General features: G+C 44.2%; 1 protein-coding gene and 1 non-coding gene across 3 annotated transcripts in view; both read left to right on the forward strand.

The window, feature by feature from the left end:
- The first annotated feature begins 28 nt into the window (after positions 1 to 28).
- LOC105735485 (uncharacterized) overlaps positions 29 to 16,738 on the forward strand; it is a 171,399-nt gene continuing 154,689 nt past the window's right edge. For both annotated transcript variants that reach the window (XM_086911297.1, XM_086911298.1), the window contains exon 1: positions 29 to 2,119. In XM_086911297.1, the coding sequence (XP_086767423.1) occupies positions 1,448 to 2,119 (672 nt within the window). In that variant the 5' untranslated portion in view covers positions 29 to 1,447. The remainder of the gene's footprint in view (positions 2,120 to 16,738) is intronic.
- On the forward strand, positions 12,978 to 13,050 carry TRNAF-GAA (transfer RNA phenylalanine (anticodon GAA)). Its single transcript has one exon. It is a non-coding gene; the product is annotated as a tRNA-Phe (tRNA).

Raw genomic sequence — 16,738 nt, forward strand, 5'->3', positions numbered from 1 at the left:
TGCGTTCCCGCTAGCTGGTGGTGGCCGCGCACCTCCGCCAAGTTTCACGCTGCGTGGAACGAAACTCGTACGCGATCAGCTCGACCGAGGCAATCCGGCATCCTTACGTATGCTCGTTGCGTTCTTGACCGATATGGTGTTTTTTCCCCGTAATTCGTGACCCTGATCGCGAGATAGCGTCGATCGCGATAGATAAAACCGGGTATCGCGTCAAGAGAGTCAGGTTCGATCCCCGGACGGTTCGACCCCCTCTTGTGTGATTGAACGAGAGCAAGCACGTCGGTTGCCGCTGGATTCTCGAGGCAGTGTACCGTAAAAAGTTCGCGGAACACGGTGAAAACGCGAGTCGTCCGTTCTCGCGCGTACGTATATCGGTGCTTCACGCTCGACGACGTCTTGTCGTCTCTCGTTGTCGGAGAGGGAGAAAAAGAGAAAGAAGAGAAGCTCTGAAGCGTGTCTGCATCGTGGACACTTGGCTCGTTCGCTCGCGCCAAGAACCAGCTGGAAGTGACAACCCTCCGGAGAAAATCTATCTCTCCTTCGTTTATCGACGCTCAATAGAAATCGTGCGACTCGTACGAGCGACACTCGACGAATGACGAGAAGGAAAGGGCCCCCGATAGGGCCAGGTAACGATTCGACCGAAGGAAAATCGGAGTCGTAGGCGGGGCCTAAGGTCGGGGACACGTGACACGGAAACTGTCACGCCGCCCTTGTCCTCCCCTCCTTCACCCCCTCCACTCGACCGAAAAGCACCGAGCCAACTATACGAGCGCTGCTTCTACCAACCGACAGCGTGCCGCTGAACGCTTCTGTTCGCTCCTCGATTCTTCGCTTCTTTATTTCGTTGTGCTCGACTGATCAATTTTTTCATGCTGAATACGTACAAGCGCACGCTTCACGATCGCTTATGATGATGATAATGATGATGCTCCTCTAAGAATATATTATATTTAAACGACGCCATATCATTTTTACATGCTCATCACTCTTGGAACTTTGAATCTTCAATTTTAAAGATTTATAAATAGGAAATACAACGATACAAATGTGATATTAGAAAAATTTTCAACGAATTTTTTTTTTTCATAATATTTCGTGACTCGAAAAAACGGAAATGGCAGTGATATCGTTAATAGTGTTTGAAATTTAACTCGTATTTGCCACGTATTTTTTCATCATCTGACCGCATGATATGAAGGACGATTATTAAAGATTATGATAAATTCGATCGTAACACGCGATCACGACACTTCTCGACGTACAACGTAATCAATTATTTAATCTTTTTCGACAGTACTGGTTCGCGATTGTTCTCGAATAATGCTCGTTCAATCCATCGATTGCCATAATACATTCGTGATCATATTTATGATTCGGCCGTTATTCGACGCGGTCGGATTCGCGGTTTGACGCGGGCCGCCGCGTCACAGTGGACATCCTTAGGATGCAGCAGGGTAGTGTAGGCGACGGGGACTCGGCCCCGAGAAATTCGCCGAAAAACTCGAACACGGGCGTCGCCGACGGTCGAGTTCGGGTTAAAGTCGAAGCGCCAGAGTCGACGGAACTGTTCGACGTTAAACGAGAAACCCAAGACGAATATCATGCCGTTCAACACGATTACCATTACGACAGGAAACCACCAATCGTTCCAACGAAGCTCGATGCAAATTCCGAAATTATCAATCAGTGTCAGCCGCCCCATCAAGGTTATCCACGGCCGGTAAACTCCGGGCTTCCGAATTCTTATGGGTTTTCACATTTCTATGGGCCATCGATGCTGCCCCCCTCGTTTCATGGCGCCAGACCATCTCCAGATCGGCCTATTGGGAAAATTGACGAGCATGAACACGAACAGGAACGTTACAGAGTGCCCGTGTCTGGTGTCGCTAGTGACAGTGTTTTTATGCACCACGATCCTCATAGATACGAGATTGGTGATTACCACGGGAAAGGATATTCTGGAATGGCTTATTCCGCGTTTCGATCATCAATGCAGCAGCGCGCACCGATGTACACCGGTCATCACAACAATAGTAGCTACAGGACCGCGCAGTATCAAAACAGAAAGCGCAAGTGGAGCGGCGCTGCGCTGCGCGGAATGCCGCCATCGATGCCTGTGAGTCCTACTTTTTTTTTCTGCGTTATTTTTTTTTATCATTTAAAAATCAACTTGATCTATAAGCATTTTTATTATGAAGTTACATATTATTTTTATCATATATCGTTTTTAACCTAAAAACGATTTATCGAGCTTTTATTAAAAATTTTAACGTTGTCAGCTTTCTAAAATTGTTTCTTAACGATAGTGATTTATATTCCGAGTGAATAGGGAATAACTGGGGAATGACTTTATCGATAGTTGTCGATACAATTTTTGCTAATTAACTAAAATCGATTATTTTAATTCTCAATTTTCGTCTCAAATTCTATCGTAATTCGTTAATATCGACACGCGGAAACGGTATCAGATTTTACTTGCAGATCATTTTTAATCGTATTTCGGTATTATTGAACGCCTCTTTTTCCTATTCGACCCATCGCAAACAAAAGCAACGTAAGAGATACTTCGCCGATATTTTGTTCTCGTCCAGCTTTCATTCCTCTCCCAAATAAAAGAATCGAATATTCTAGCGTCGGAAAAAAAAAAAAAAGCAGAAAGAGAGTGGCGCGTTAACTCGGATCAAGGACGGAATCGTTGGAATCGGTCACGTCGCGTTATCGTCGCACGACCCGCGAAGACTGCCCGAAGTCTTTTCCCTTCCTTCTAATGAAATCGAATGAAAGTTGACGATCGAAAAAAGAAAAGGAAAAGGGGAAAAATTACGCCGGTCCACGCTCGAAATTACAGTGATTACACGCGGCGTGTCGGTTTGGCCCCTCGAGGCCCCAAGAATCGTGTTGCTCTCCACGACTCGAGGAGAGGAGGAGAGGCCCTTCATTCAGCGCGGGCCATGCAGCGATCAACGAGCGGGAAACGGCCCGCTCCGACCGATTATTATAATATCGGTGGATTAAAATAGATGCGCGTGTGGCGGGCGCGTTTCGATGGCGACTTCTTGTCTGGCGATCCACCACCAAACGCATTACGTATTCTATGGTTATATAATGTGTACGAACCGCGTGGTTACTTTACAAATTACGCCAACACCGGCTACCGCACGGCTTCGATTAATTCAAATTGCCCGCTCTTTTTTCTCCCCGGCTAATTGCGATCCACGAAATCCGCGTAACTCGAGGAGGGAACGTGACTGGGAAGTGGGTCGCGAATTAGACCCGCTGTTATCGGATCAGCCTAACCGAACGTGAGGTCGGGACCAGTTTTAATACCAGTTATATACGAGATTTAAATCTAAAGCGTGTATCTGCAAGCAATGGATTCTACAGCTATTTTTTAATGCACGGGACAAGCTCTGATAATCGGTTTCCTAACACAAGATTTATCGAGATATAACGCAATAAGTTTCAACTCGTCTCCGCATCTAATCACATTCGATATAAGCTAGATCTAGCGCGAGAACACTGAAACTGTTTCCACCAACTTTAATTGGTCCCCGTTGTTTATCGCACGAGCTGACACAACCGGAGGCCTTACACCGGCCAAGAGGAATTACACGGCGAGGAGAACCGCTCCAGAAACGTAGGGGAGGACGTAAGGTAGAACTGTCTTCCGTTTTAAGCATCGTATGATCGCGGGATCGCGCCAAATCGGGACGGAGAGAGGCGCGACTCCAATATATCCTCTCTGGCCACTCGGTTTCCGCGCCGAAACCGTGGCCTTCTTCTTCTTCTTCTTCTCTCATCTGCATACCGTTTCCTCTCTCCAACGACCGTTCATCTTCCGCGGCGGGACGCACGCACCTGTATCGAGATAACGCGGCGTAACGTATACACCCGGGGCGAATAAGGGCATTGAATCGAAGCCGATCCCTTTCCACTTTCCTCGGCGAGGCCGCGGATTACCGCGGAATCGATCTATAAATTTCGCGTCGGGAAATGGCGCACCTGCGCCGTGGAGAAGAGAACAGAATCCCCGAATCGATCTCTCGATCGGCGTGGCATCGATCGAGCTGCGTGTCGTCGCGTGTGAGTTTTCTTTCGAGAAGATGGCTGTTGTGGAGATTTGAACGGTTTGGGCCGTTTATTTTCTAGGAAAAATAATTCTGAGAGGAATGTTGATTCTAGTCAGCAGCAGCTTCGAAATTCACTATTAATTAGCAGATGCAACTTTGTTCGTCGTGTCGTGCACGTGATATCTGTCAATATTTAATTTTTGCTACCGGGAAACGTATTGTGCATAATTAAGCGAGATTCAATTATTATCCGTGGATAATTCTGGAGGATTAAAAGTTTGATGCGAGGAAAATATTCGTTCGCGTTATCGTTTGAGTTTCGTCCGTTACATGCGCTATATATCTATACACGTTTTTGGCTATTAGCTCGCTTTACCACCGATATTACCTCAACACTTCCTCGAGATATTACGAATGGGGAATATTAGACGCGTTTACTCTTACGGAGGAAGAAACTCTCGAATCTATGTACAATCATGCTATGTGCATACATTTACACGGGCATTGAAACGCGCAGCCGGTGTAACAACTTGTCAGTCGACGCGTACACCGAAAAGGTTAAAGGTTGGCTGAGATGAGTTATGCAGTCAATTGGAATCGATCACGGAGTCGTGGAGCATTACCGTTCTTCCTTATCGATCCCGTTACGGGCCACGGGACGCCCACTTAATAATTTCGTTGCGTTACATTCGATCCCAACTATTGTCCCGTCAATAAAGAGGATTATACGGAAGTAGGTGTAACAACTCGTCCGCCACGACAGTGCGCTCGTTTCTCTTACACCGATTATTTCCATAATCATATACGCTTAATTATGCGACTAACTGTAAAACATTGTGCCGCTGAATCGAACTTGATTCGCGTAATTAAACCATCTGGATCGTATGAATGTACGCTGAACGGTTCGAATCGATGTGTAAATAACAACAAAGAACGCCGATGCAATCACCTTGAATAAATCAAAGCGAGCTCGTTTCGTTTCCCAATAGGAAGTCACCGATTGATTCTTCGTAATATATGTGTTTCAGCGTGTACCAGAGATCATAGAGGACATCTCGTGATTCCACGAAACGTGTAAAAGTATACGGTGAGATAGATTTCGTTACGAGATACGGGAACACGGATAAGTACAACTTATCCGAGCCGGGGATACGTTATTTAGCCGATTTACAAATAACACGATCGATAGAGAGAAACAGGGAAAGAATTGCAGAGGCCCGAAGCGATTCCGCTCGCCAGATGCGTTTTACAAGCCGAGGGCCTGGAACGCGTTTTTCTACCTGGGCCCTCGTCCAATTGGCCGCACCAGCACATGGTGCTCAGTGACGCGCGATTCGTTTCGTTTCGTATCCATACGTGAAAACAAACCCATATCGAGTCGATGAGGAAAATATTTTTTTTCTAGTAATAGGCCTTTCAAAAGTAGAAAGTAAAAAGATGGATATGGATATTTATTTCGAAACACAGTGTACGGAAAAATACACAGAAATGTACAATTTTCTCAGTCTCGGAAACTTCGGAGACATCGGGAAAGATCGGGAAAATTCGGGATATATCGAGAATCTTGCCCGATTCTAGCCGAATTTTTCCGATCCATCCCGAATCTCTAACCGCAAGGAAGATATAACGTAGTTCGAAATAGAATCGCGAGACGATGACGTGTATTTATATCGGGTCCGAGGATAAATAAATTTGAATGTTTTGACAATACTGGACACTGGATCGATGCATCGAGAAAGAAACGAAGAGCTGGTCAACGATGTTTGAATACAGTTAGACAAGCATCTAATGCGTTGCGTGTGATAGATGATGATAGAGGTTAGGTATTAGGTAAGCGTTGTTCTCGAAGATGGATAGGGGAGGACTGATTCTTTAGTCCAGGGATATTGTACAAGTTTAATATTGTCGTTTGTTACACGCGGGGAGTTTTAAAGGGACGGGTAGTTGAGTAGGACACAGTCAATGGCGAGAGATTTATAGACTAATATGTACGCGTAACGACGTGGGGATAACATCACAATGGCGGGTAATATTTCGAAAAAATAAAACTGCCGTTCCTTTTATTTATATTCGTTAATCAGTTACTTTTGTCTGAAAGGAGCGTCTAACGAGGTGTTTGACAATGATAAAAAATTCATCGAATTAAGCTTGCACACGTGTAACAATACCATTCGTACTAAACGTCTATTTCATCGAAATAGATCGTACGTGGTGAAAATTAAACGAGTAGCGATCGAACTGCTTCGTTCCATAATTACTTATTCCTTTGGAAACAACCTGATCGCGATATAGTTAACGAACTACTTATGTCCACGGCAATTTCGTGCTTCGTATGGGCCGATTCACAAGCGGACCGTGATTCTGAGGCAAAAAACGTCTCCCGGCCCCCGAGTTCCATTGTGCCCGGCCTCCGGCGAAGGCTGCACGCTTTTCATCGTTAACAAGCATGCTAGACAACGTTTATTCACTGCCACTCTCCGCAGGGAGCAAATAGCGAACAACTTTCCTGCTCGTGACGATCGCCGGAAGAATCCGGAATTGCGAACCGAACTTTTCTGGCTCGTAAAGCGATTTAACTGCGCAGAAGCAAGCCTTGGAATGACGCGGGGAGACCCCTCAGACCACGAAAAAAGACGCACCGCGTGACTTTCCGTTTTTCAATGTAAATCACAGGGACTCCTGGAAACACTGCCGTAACTCGTAAGAATGTGGATAGCAGTTTATTTGTGGTTTTTCTTCTGTGGTTTCACTGTTTACAGTGGTTGTTTCCACGCGCCTCTCTTGTTTCATTTTTACAATCGCGCGAAATTTGAATTCGAAGAATTTCACTTTTGTTTCGCCGCAAGAATGGACGTATTATTTATCGTCGATTACGATTCAATCGATAATAAAAAGTATCGTTTCGCGCTCAATCACACGTAATTACGCGTAACGCAAATATTACTATGAAATTAGCCAGCGCACGGATGGATCAATGTCGTTTCCGTAATCGTCGACAACAAACGGGCCGCGACAAAAAGCTGTGCGCGTCGTTGGCGCATCCCGATGATACGGTACGTGGTCAGGCCAGTTTGCACGCGGGTTCTCCCCCTTTCGACGACGTGTGCAATCACGCGGCATTACATGTCACTTTGCAGCGCATGAATAATTAATGGGCACCGTTTTATTTCCCGTCCCGTTTTACGGCTCTCGCTTTTTCATTTTCCTCTCTTTGACTTCTCGGTCAAACGCGATCGTTCGCAGCCGTTTCCGCCCGGGGAAAAATGCACGCGACCGACACGGCTGATCGCGCACACGCGTAATCGCAATGATTCCGCGCCGATGCCGCGCTCTATTTAGCCTCGTTTAACCGTGTCGCTCGCATTTGTCTCTATTCACGTCGCTTTTCTCAGTCTTTATGCATGCGCTTGTTAATGAACTTCTCTTCAGAGGAGAGATCGATCTTCCGCTTGGGAAACAGCATCTTCTACTTTTTTTCGTCGAGTTAATCCGATTATCGAAATGATTGTTTGAACGATATATATATATATATAAATTTATAAACGTATATTAATTTGCAATTAATAAAATTATTTACAATTGCTTCTTCTTATATACGCGTATCTTATATTCGACAATAATTAAACACGCGAAATCGAACGGCAAATATTTACATCACATCCTTCGCTCGGAATAAAGAAAGTAATTGCGACGTGGAAACCGGTTTTTTTAATTCAAAAACAACACCACGAGCGTAAAAGGATCGAAGAAAACCTAAACCTAAGCCGTGTTCTATCGTTTATCCACGAACGGTTTACAATATTTACGTATCCATCCGGAGGAAGACTCGCTCCGGATAATCGATCGAGAAGCGGTCTCTCCTAATTACATTCGTCGTAAACGTCCCCAATTAAGATAACAGGTATCTCCGTTTCGCAATAAAAAAAAAAAAAGAAAAAAGAAAAAGAAAAAATCCGTCTAAAATTGCATCCTCTCCGTGGAGGAATTTATTTGGTGGATACGATACAGGCTCCTCTCCTCGAAGACCACCGCCCTTTCCGCAAACAACGTGATAAGTGGAGTTAATGAAAAAACGGACCGATTCTTGAGGAAGACCGCCCTCTGGAAGGGGGATGATCCGTTACACCGTGTGCGAGGGGAAGAAGAAAAAAAAGTTGGGGGGGGGGGGGCAGACAACGGCGTTCGTTATTAAAAGAACGAGACGTGGAGACAGGCGCGTGACAGGGCGCGTGCGCTGCGAAACCGCAACCCCAAAGCCGCACGAATAATTATTTATTCTTCTCGTTCTCCTCCTCGAGTGGCGTGACGATTCTCTTTCCTGTCGCCACGTACGCGATTCCATTCTTCTGGTGGGGGAGAAGGGAAGGTTAGTTCGAATCGAGATTGCCGGCCAAATGTCTCCTCGAATTTTGTCTTCGAGGACAAAACGAGGATTTAGACGAATATCTTGATCGAATTTTTTAATCGATGTAGGAAAGGAAATGATTTTGTTGATTTCGCTTGGTTCGAGGGAAGGCTCGATTTACTTATTTCCTGTTTAAGGGAAAATTTGTAATGCGCGACACGATTGACTGTAAGAAAGAAAGGAAAAAGAAAAGGCGAAAGAAATTGTCTCGAGTCAACTTGTTGAACTCGTTCCAGAAATCGAGCTAATCTTAACAAAAGGCGTGTAATTACGCGACGCATACCATCGAATTAAATTTCAAAATCCGCTGGGTGCGTTGTTATTCGTACGGCCAATTACCATGATTATTACCAATTAAGTTTTCGCGTCGATCATTTTCTCATATGCATCCTTCTCGATTGTATTCCTTTGCGTTTCCCTGCCCTTCCTTCCCTGTGAATCGTCTCTCCGGACGGAGGCGGTGCCTCGTGGAAATTCCGCGAGGACCCGCGCATTCCGCCAGGATCGATAGACACGCACGTATATTTTCGCACAGCATTCCATTCGTGTCTGTCCATCCACATTGGACGAACGCTATCGTGGCGAGATCACGCGAGCGCGTGTCGATTTTGCTAACCGTTTGCTAAATGCTCCTCTTCGAGTGTTTGTCTGTGATAAAAAAATTTTTATCAACCAATCAATTGTGCTTTTACAGGTTTTGCGTAGGAAAAGATTAGGTTCGTGAATGGGGAGAGAAAAAAAAAAAAAAGAAAAAATGTAGGACAGGATATAATATCGCAACATCATAAAGGAATAAAGTAATAACTTTGTATTTAAAAAAGTGACTGGATCCGTATAATAAAAGATTAATGAGCAATCACTCGCATTATCTGTTTGCTTTAAAGATATCGGATTAAGTGGTATTAATGACACGGTAAAAACTCGCATCTTATTGATCACTGTCATAGGCTGGAAATAAAAACATTGGGCAAGTCGTTTCATGGTTGAAAAACGTTCTTGGATTTTATCCATCGACTTCCTTTCTCTCTTACTTACGGCTTAATTCCATTTACAGTTAATAATGAAAGAACGTGTGTCCTTTCGGTAAATGTATCGGTTGGAATGCCGGTAAAACGTCGTCCTCTTCCAAACGGGCTCGTTCAATGTTAATCGCGGACATTTTTATCCCATAAACCGGGAGGAATTTCAATCGCGAATAATTTCGAAATTAGGAAAAAGTTTCCAGCGTATAACGGTAATTTCACAATCGTCTCTTTCGTTGGAAATATTAATGTTATCGCGATATTACGTTCCATTCAATTTTAGGCGCGTAAATTCGACGACACCGCCCGACAATTCCCGAATTTGACCGATGTATAGCTCGCACTCCCTTTATCTTATCGCATTCGAGTTTATTAAACGTAAACGAACGAGCGTGCATGTAACGAAAAAATAATCGTAGTTAAACGGTTTATCTCTGAACAACACTTTTATGGATATATTGGAAAAAGTTAAACAATCTTTTCGATAAAAACTTCTTCGTAAAAGAAAAGGTAATGGAAGCTTATCTTTTTCCGCAAAACGGCATCGAAAAGCGGGCTCTGCGCGTCCGAGCATCATGGACAATGCACGTTACATTGATTCTTTACGAGGCCACTTAGATAGCGGCGGCGCTGTAAGCGCACGTTGAACGTTATTGTAATGCGGCTAACGTTGCACACCGACGCCGATTATGTTACAAAGACACGGAACGCTCGGCTTACCGGCCCAGCCACTACCACGCTTTACGATCGCTGACACCTACCGACCCGCCAGCGATCGCCGGCATTATGATCACGGCCATTAAAGTAATTGATGCTATTTAGAGGAGATACGCTTCTCGTACGAGTTGACCCCCGTGACATCGAATGCCTCGTCGCGCGAATCATTTCGATCCGAAGTAATTTCGACTCGGAGAGCGTTCATTTCGATCGCGTTTTAACCTCTAACGTGTCTGCATATCTGTTTGTTTACATTGCAAACAAGCAGAATGGTGGAGTGGAGGTTACGATCACACCGCCCGTTTTAAATTTAACAAAAAAACAACGCGAACGTTATCCAATTCGTTCGTTACGATATTTCGTCCGCAAAATTTGGTGAAATTCTCCCGCGAGAAGAAAAGAGAGAGAGAGAGAGAAAGAGAGAAGAGGGGACACAAGTTGTTCTTCGAGAGGACAGTAACTCCGGTTACTGGACGCACCGAAGCAGGATCTCGATTCTTCATGCCAGGACGCCCGCTTCTCACCATAACGAGCAGATATGGTGGCTGGTCAAACACGACCCAGTGATTCTTTATGGGGCCATTAAACGCGCGCCGAGTCATAGTCGCATGGTAAACATTATTATAATCCGACTAGCGTGGCAAGGCTGCGCCGATTACTTTACAAAGGCACGAAACGACTGCTTTAGGATCGCGATTCCGCTTTACGATCGCTGACACCTAGCTAGCCACGGCCGAACGCGCGCGCACGATATTACGGAGCTCGAATATTAAAGTAATTGATGCCAGCATAAAACACGGAGCACACCGGTGTCTCTGCCGGTTCCTCGCCTCGAATCGCCCCGCGGTGCTCGATTTAACGCGTCGATATTTTTTCCCCGCCCTTTCGCGGAACCCGAGCCGCGGATATCGACGCTTGTTTCCTGGCTAAACGCCTGTTATTATTCGCGCCAAGATTTTTCACCCGACCATTTTTTCTCTCTCTCTCTCTCTTTGCCCCCGCTTTTTCTTCTTTTTCATCGAACGGCTGTCAGCAGTTTATCTGCCTGCGAGCCAACCGGATAATTTCACGATTTTTACACCAACACTCGGTTTTATTTTTAGATTGAACTTTAATCTTGCTCCATTAATATATCGAACGAATATATTTTTGATCTACGATTTGATTACGAGAAACAAATACATTTTTCTCGTACTACCAAACTACCTTCCTTCCTTTACTGTTCTTCGTCCAACGGTAAAACGTTGTACGGATTTTGATTAACCTTTCCTCGAATAAAGTAAAAGGATTTCTCAAGGTTATATCATCGAATAAAAATCAGATCCTTAAAAAAATTAAAAAAAAAAAAAAAAAAGAAAACCAAGAACTCAACATGACGGATGCGAACTCTATTGTTCGAGTTCGAGAAGAGGAAAAGTTTACACGGCAAACACACACGGAGGAAAAATGTATCGCTGCGTGAGAAAAGAGGCGTAAAATTCGTGGAGCACGGTGGATCGCGTTTTTGCACCGCGCGGAATAATAATTTCTCATCCCCGCGGGGAGGAGAGCCGGAACGACTTCATCTCCCCGGCGAGGGGCCGCACTCCTCGTCCTCGACCGCGACATTGTCTACCCCGGCACGGCGTAGCCGCCACGATTTAAGGAGCGGGTGGATCGCGTAGGCGGCTCGGTGTAAACCGAGCTTTACGGCGCTCGTCGATCGTGAGATCGTATTAGAGCGGCGAGTTTCGGCTTAGGGAGCGGAGAAATTGCGCCCTTCCCCTCCCCCAGCGAAAGAGAGAAGAAGAAGAGAGGTATAAATCGGAAGAAGGATCGTGGCATGGATGTCGATACGCGAGAGGAGGAAAGGAACAAAGAAGAAATGGATCGAAAGGGAAGAGAGGGAGAGAGAGAGAGAGAGGAGGATCGAAGGGCACATGGAAGGAACAGCGTGTAACGATGTATCAAGCTGTTGCGCCCCTGGCGTGTCCGGCAATGGTGGATCGTCGCTTTGAGGTGGACCGCGCCGCTTCGGCTCTGCATCATGCCTTTACACGCTTCCAATGCCCAAACGAGGGACGATAATGCCTCGCTCTCGTCTTGTTCCCGCGCATAGACACTATTAATTTCGTGCACGCCGTGTGCACGACCTTGTCTCGCGGTATTAAACACAAGGGGGGGGGGGAGGTGGAGGAGGAGGAGGAGGAGGAGGAGAAGGTCTGTTCGATTGACTCGTTCGCCTGGATATATAATACTCTTAACGTCAACGTCGGCGACGATCCCGTGAGGGAAGTTTTTCCAAAGTCGTTACATAGTCCGCCGCTGCTAAATTGCGTACGTAATGCCTGATAATTCCGGCGTTAGACATAGGGAGATCCACTTCTATGGAAGAGGTGTGTTATCGGTGTTGCGCGTTGGAATTTAAATTTCAAGCGGTTAAGGGGACGAGTAACGAGACTTTTATGGTTATTCCGAGGCGAGATGGGACGAATTCGTGATTTAACGAGCGTCTTCTTTTCACGTGATAATATCGTTCGATCTTTTTTCGAATCCTAGTTTCCCCGCTATTTTAAGAGAGAGAGAAATTTTAATAAATCGATGGTGAATCACGATCTCTCGTCCCGTTTTTCTTTTATTTTTTTTTTTTTTCAATGGCGTGGTCGATTCAATTAATCGATTTATGTATTAAAATATTCTTAATCGTCAATATATATTCATTTATGCATTCGATTGTGTTACATTTCGTATTTATACCAGATTGGAAGGCTAACCTCTCGAGCCGAAATAGCTCAGTTGGGAGAGCGTTAGACTGAAGATCTAAATGTCCCCGGTTCAATCCCGGGTTTCGGCAATCGGTTTTTTTTCCTTTCCAACATCATTTTTTTCTTGCTTACAAATTATTTCCCAATATCGTGCAAATTTACAACTTAAAAAAAAAAAAAAAATTCATATTTCGCTTCAAGTTTAATTTGTATTACATGTATAAACGAACTCGTTTCTCATTCCTTACGTGAATTAATTACGTAACTGTCGATAATAATAAGTACGACCAATTACTGTCTCGAAAAGAACAACAAAGCAGTTGCTTGTTGAAAATTTTAAACGCGAATCCCATTCAAGAGCGATCACGAGTCGCAAGTGGCAGTTTCGATATATTTAAAATTCAGTGACCGTCGATTAATCCTGGCACTCGAACTCGTTAACGCGGCTAGATTAAAATTTTCGTTCGCGCAATAAATTCCATTAATAATATCGCATGATACGCTTTAACTTCGGTATCGGAAACGGTGCGTAATTATTACGCTGAACGATCGCGGCATCGCGTGTGACGTCGTGAACCCCCTCCCCCCGCTTCTAAACGGGTCCGATAATCTCGCGATCTTGTTCTCGAGCGTGGATACTATTAATTTCGTGTCCCTCGCCGCGCGGCTCGCTCCGTGTTTTTCGATTGACTCGTTTATCTTGCTTTCCGCCGATTTCGAATGTAATTAGAACCACCAGATAGGGAATTAATTCGTCGGGTATAAAGGAACGAAAATCGTTCCTTTTTTTTATAATAAGGCGCAGGTATTTTAGCGATCGATTCCTTCGCGTTTCGAAAAATGAAAGGTTCCGATATCGTTCTCCATCTTCTTTAATTTATTTTATTCTCACGAACCTCCATCGATAATTCAAACAATAATCCCGAATTTTTATTCATTATTATGTACGTTAATCAAGGACGTTTAAAACGCCGGCGTCCACTCGAATCCTTCCAGTCTCGAAAACGTCCAGCACGTAACGACAGGTGTTTCCGAGCACGGCCTCTGAATGCGTGTACGATTCGCACGTGCCGTTCCGCTGCCTCCTTCGATCGGCCGTTCGCCTACGCCGCTTCCAGCCCTTTCGATATCATCCCTTCGTGGAGGATCGACCGGGCGTACGATTGATTGGCCGTGCTCGATTTCCTGGAAAACGGTGCCAATTCCACCGACCGAGTTTGCTCGATACACTTTGATTATTCTCGTTAGGAATGGGACTGTATGGGACTTATGTTCACTTCCCGTTAAATATAGCCATCGATCTTTGTGTCATTCTTAAAATGCACGTTGATTTCGTACCTTTTTTTTTTTTATATAATATTTGAAAGGATGTGATAATCATATATAGCGAATTTTTAATAATTCTTTTATATTCAAATAAAAAGATTTTATTTATCTTTGTGAATTCATAAAATCACGGATCGATTTCCATCCGTACCATTATATTTTTTACACAATATTTGAAACGATAGTCATTGAACATGCGTTATAGATATAATTTTTGATAAAATCAAATAAAGCTTTTTTTTTTTATCCTTGTGTATTCTGAAACCGTACCATTGTTTTTTATATAATATTTGAAAGAATTAGATTCGTGTAAATATGCGAATATGGAATATTGCACACATTCGAATTCTTAAAATCTTACACGCGACGTATTTTTTATGTAATATTCGAGCGTGTACCTTTCACATTCAATTAATTTCAATTGGCGAGGATCCAAATGTTATATAAAAACTAAACTTCCCCCGCGAGATCCAGCTGTGTGCAACCTGTTGAGATGGCGGGCGAGGTCGCGAACGCGGAGAGAAACGTGGAGCCCAATTAAAGCGCGGGACGTGTCCTAATTAACTCCTCAATTACGCGATTCCCCTCTGATTCAGGGGGCAAACAAAGAAAGGCGGGCCGAAGAAGGGGGGTGGGTGGCCGGCGCAACAACTTCGCCACCCCTCCACGCCATCCCCCAGGGCTGTGGGTACACATTATAATTGCGCATATTAAAATGGCGTCACGACTCCTCCTCCCCCACCCATCCATCCATCCATCCATCCAGCCAGCCATCTTTAATCAATAATGGGAGCATCAGGGACCATGACAACAGATACCCTTTCCCCGGATCACCCTCTCTCTGTCTCCTCTGTGGACCCTTCATCCGTGACCCTCAGACAGAGGCAAGGGTTGCCCGCTATTGCTTTCTCTGGGTCGAGTTTGCCCGTTCAAGGAATCGTAAATGGCAAACTCCATAACGTTTGTTATCCTTCCCCTTTCGCAGTTTGTCAAATGGTTGAAGATTTCGATTTCGAAATTGATAGTCGTCAGTTTAATCAGGGAAACCGCTTCTTTCGTTCCCGCCAAATATATCTACTTCTTTCAATTCCTCGAGAAAAAGGCGCAAATACGATTGACGAAGTTTCAGTATAAATTTTGAGATTTTACAGTTTTTGTAATAATAACAACAATATATTTTGTGTACTTATAAAGTAATTAAGATTGCATTGCGATTCGATTTCGGTAAAATAATCGAGAGCTTGGAATCCTTACGATCCTAACGATAAATAAGTGTCCAGTTTTGTTCTAGCCATTTCCCCTCTATTCTCTCGAAGGGGCTTCGTTCGAATTTGTAGGAGGAACTTTTCTCTCTCGGTGGATAACACACGTTTTCCTCCCCGTTGGAAAGTTTGTTGATTACTCGAGCACAGGTGGACTGGTCGGGGGTGGGATTCGTGGGGAAATAACGGCGACGACAGCTCGTTAGCGTTGCAGGGGGACGTGCATCGTGACGTTCGACAACGGGCCATCTGTGGGCTTGCCGTGTTTCGCGTAATGAAAGCTTAATATGAAAATTAATACGTTTCTGAACGTATATCCATCCGTTATTATTAATTGGATATCATTTGGATTTTTAATTCTTCTCTTCGTTTTAAAAATTGTACACACGCGTTGCGTGCGTACAATTTGTAAAATATCTTTCTGATTGTTTAATAATAATAATTGTGGGTTTCGCTTATATAAAAATAAAATAAATAGGAGAAAATCTTTTGAAATGTCACATGTTCTCTTTCAGAATTGTATCTTTGTGAATTTTTCGGATAAACCTTCCACGTCTTCCAATTTCTCGAGAAAAAGTTGACGCAGTTGACGAAGTTTCATTATAAATTTTCAGATTTTTACGTTTCTAATAATAACGACAACTTCCACGTTTACGCTTTAGCACACATTTTGTATATTTATAAAATGATTAAAATTACGTTGTGTCTTGTGGCTTTGATTCTAATAAAATATTCTTTTCTATCTTCGACAGAACCAACAAAACTTGATCGAGACGAGCGATCAATTTCACCTTTCTATCCCTTATTCGAATCCTCCAAACGGTCGAATTGAGCCAACCAATCCCATATGTAACAAATTTCAAAGAAGCAAATAATTAATTCACACGTTTCCAAAGCGATCCTCACCTTTCGAAACGAAAGGAGGAAAAAAAAGGAGGAGGGAGAAGGAGAAAAAAAGAGGGGAACCTCGTTAAAGGGGAGAGAGCGATAGCTCTCGAGCCGTCAAACGTTCCACCCCATCCCCGTTAAAGCGTCCGTAAATAACAAAACATTAATACAATCCCGCTGTTTAATTCACATCGCATCCCACCCCGTCCACAACCCGTATTTCATGCGGGCTGCAATATTAATCCGCGCGTGGCGTGCTAAAAGGCAGAGAGAAAATTCCCGAGAACCACCCCCCGCGAAA

Source organism: Apis florea, unplaced genomic scaffold (genome assembly GCF_048593485.1).
Source record: "Apis florea isolate Af1SG1 unplaced genomic scaffold, ASM4859348v1 contig_3203_pilon, whole genome shotgun sequence".
In the NCBI taxonomy this organism is placed as follows: Eukaryota; Metazoa; Arthropoda; class Insecta; order Hymenoptera; family Apidae; genus Apis; species Apis florea.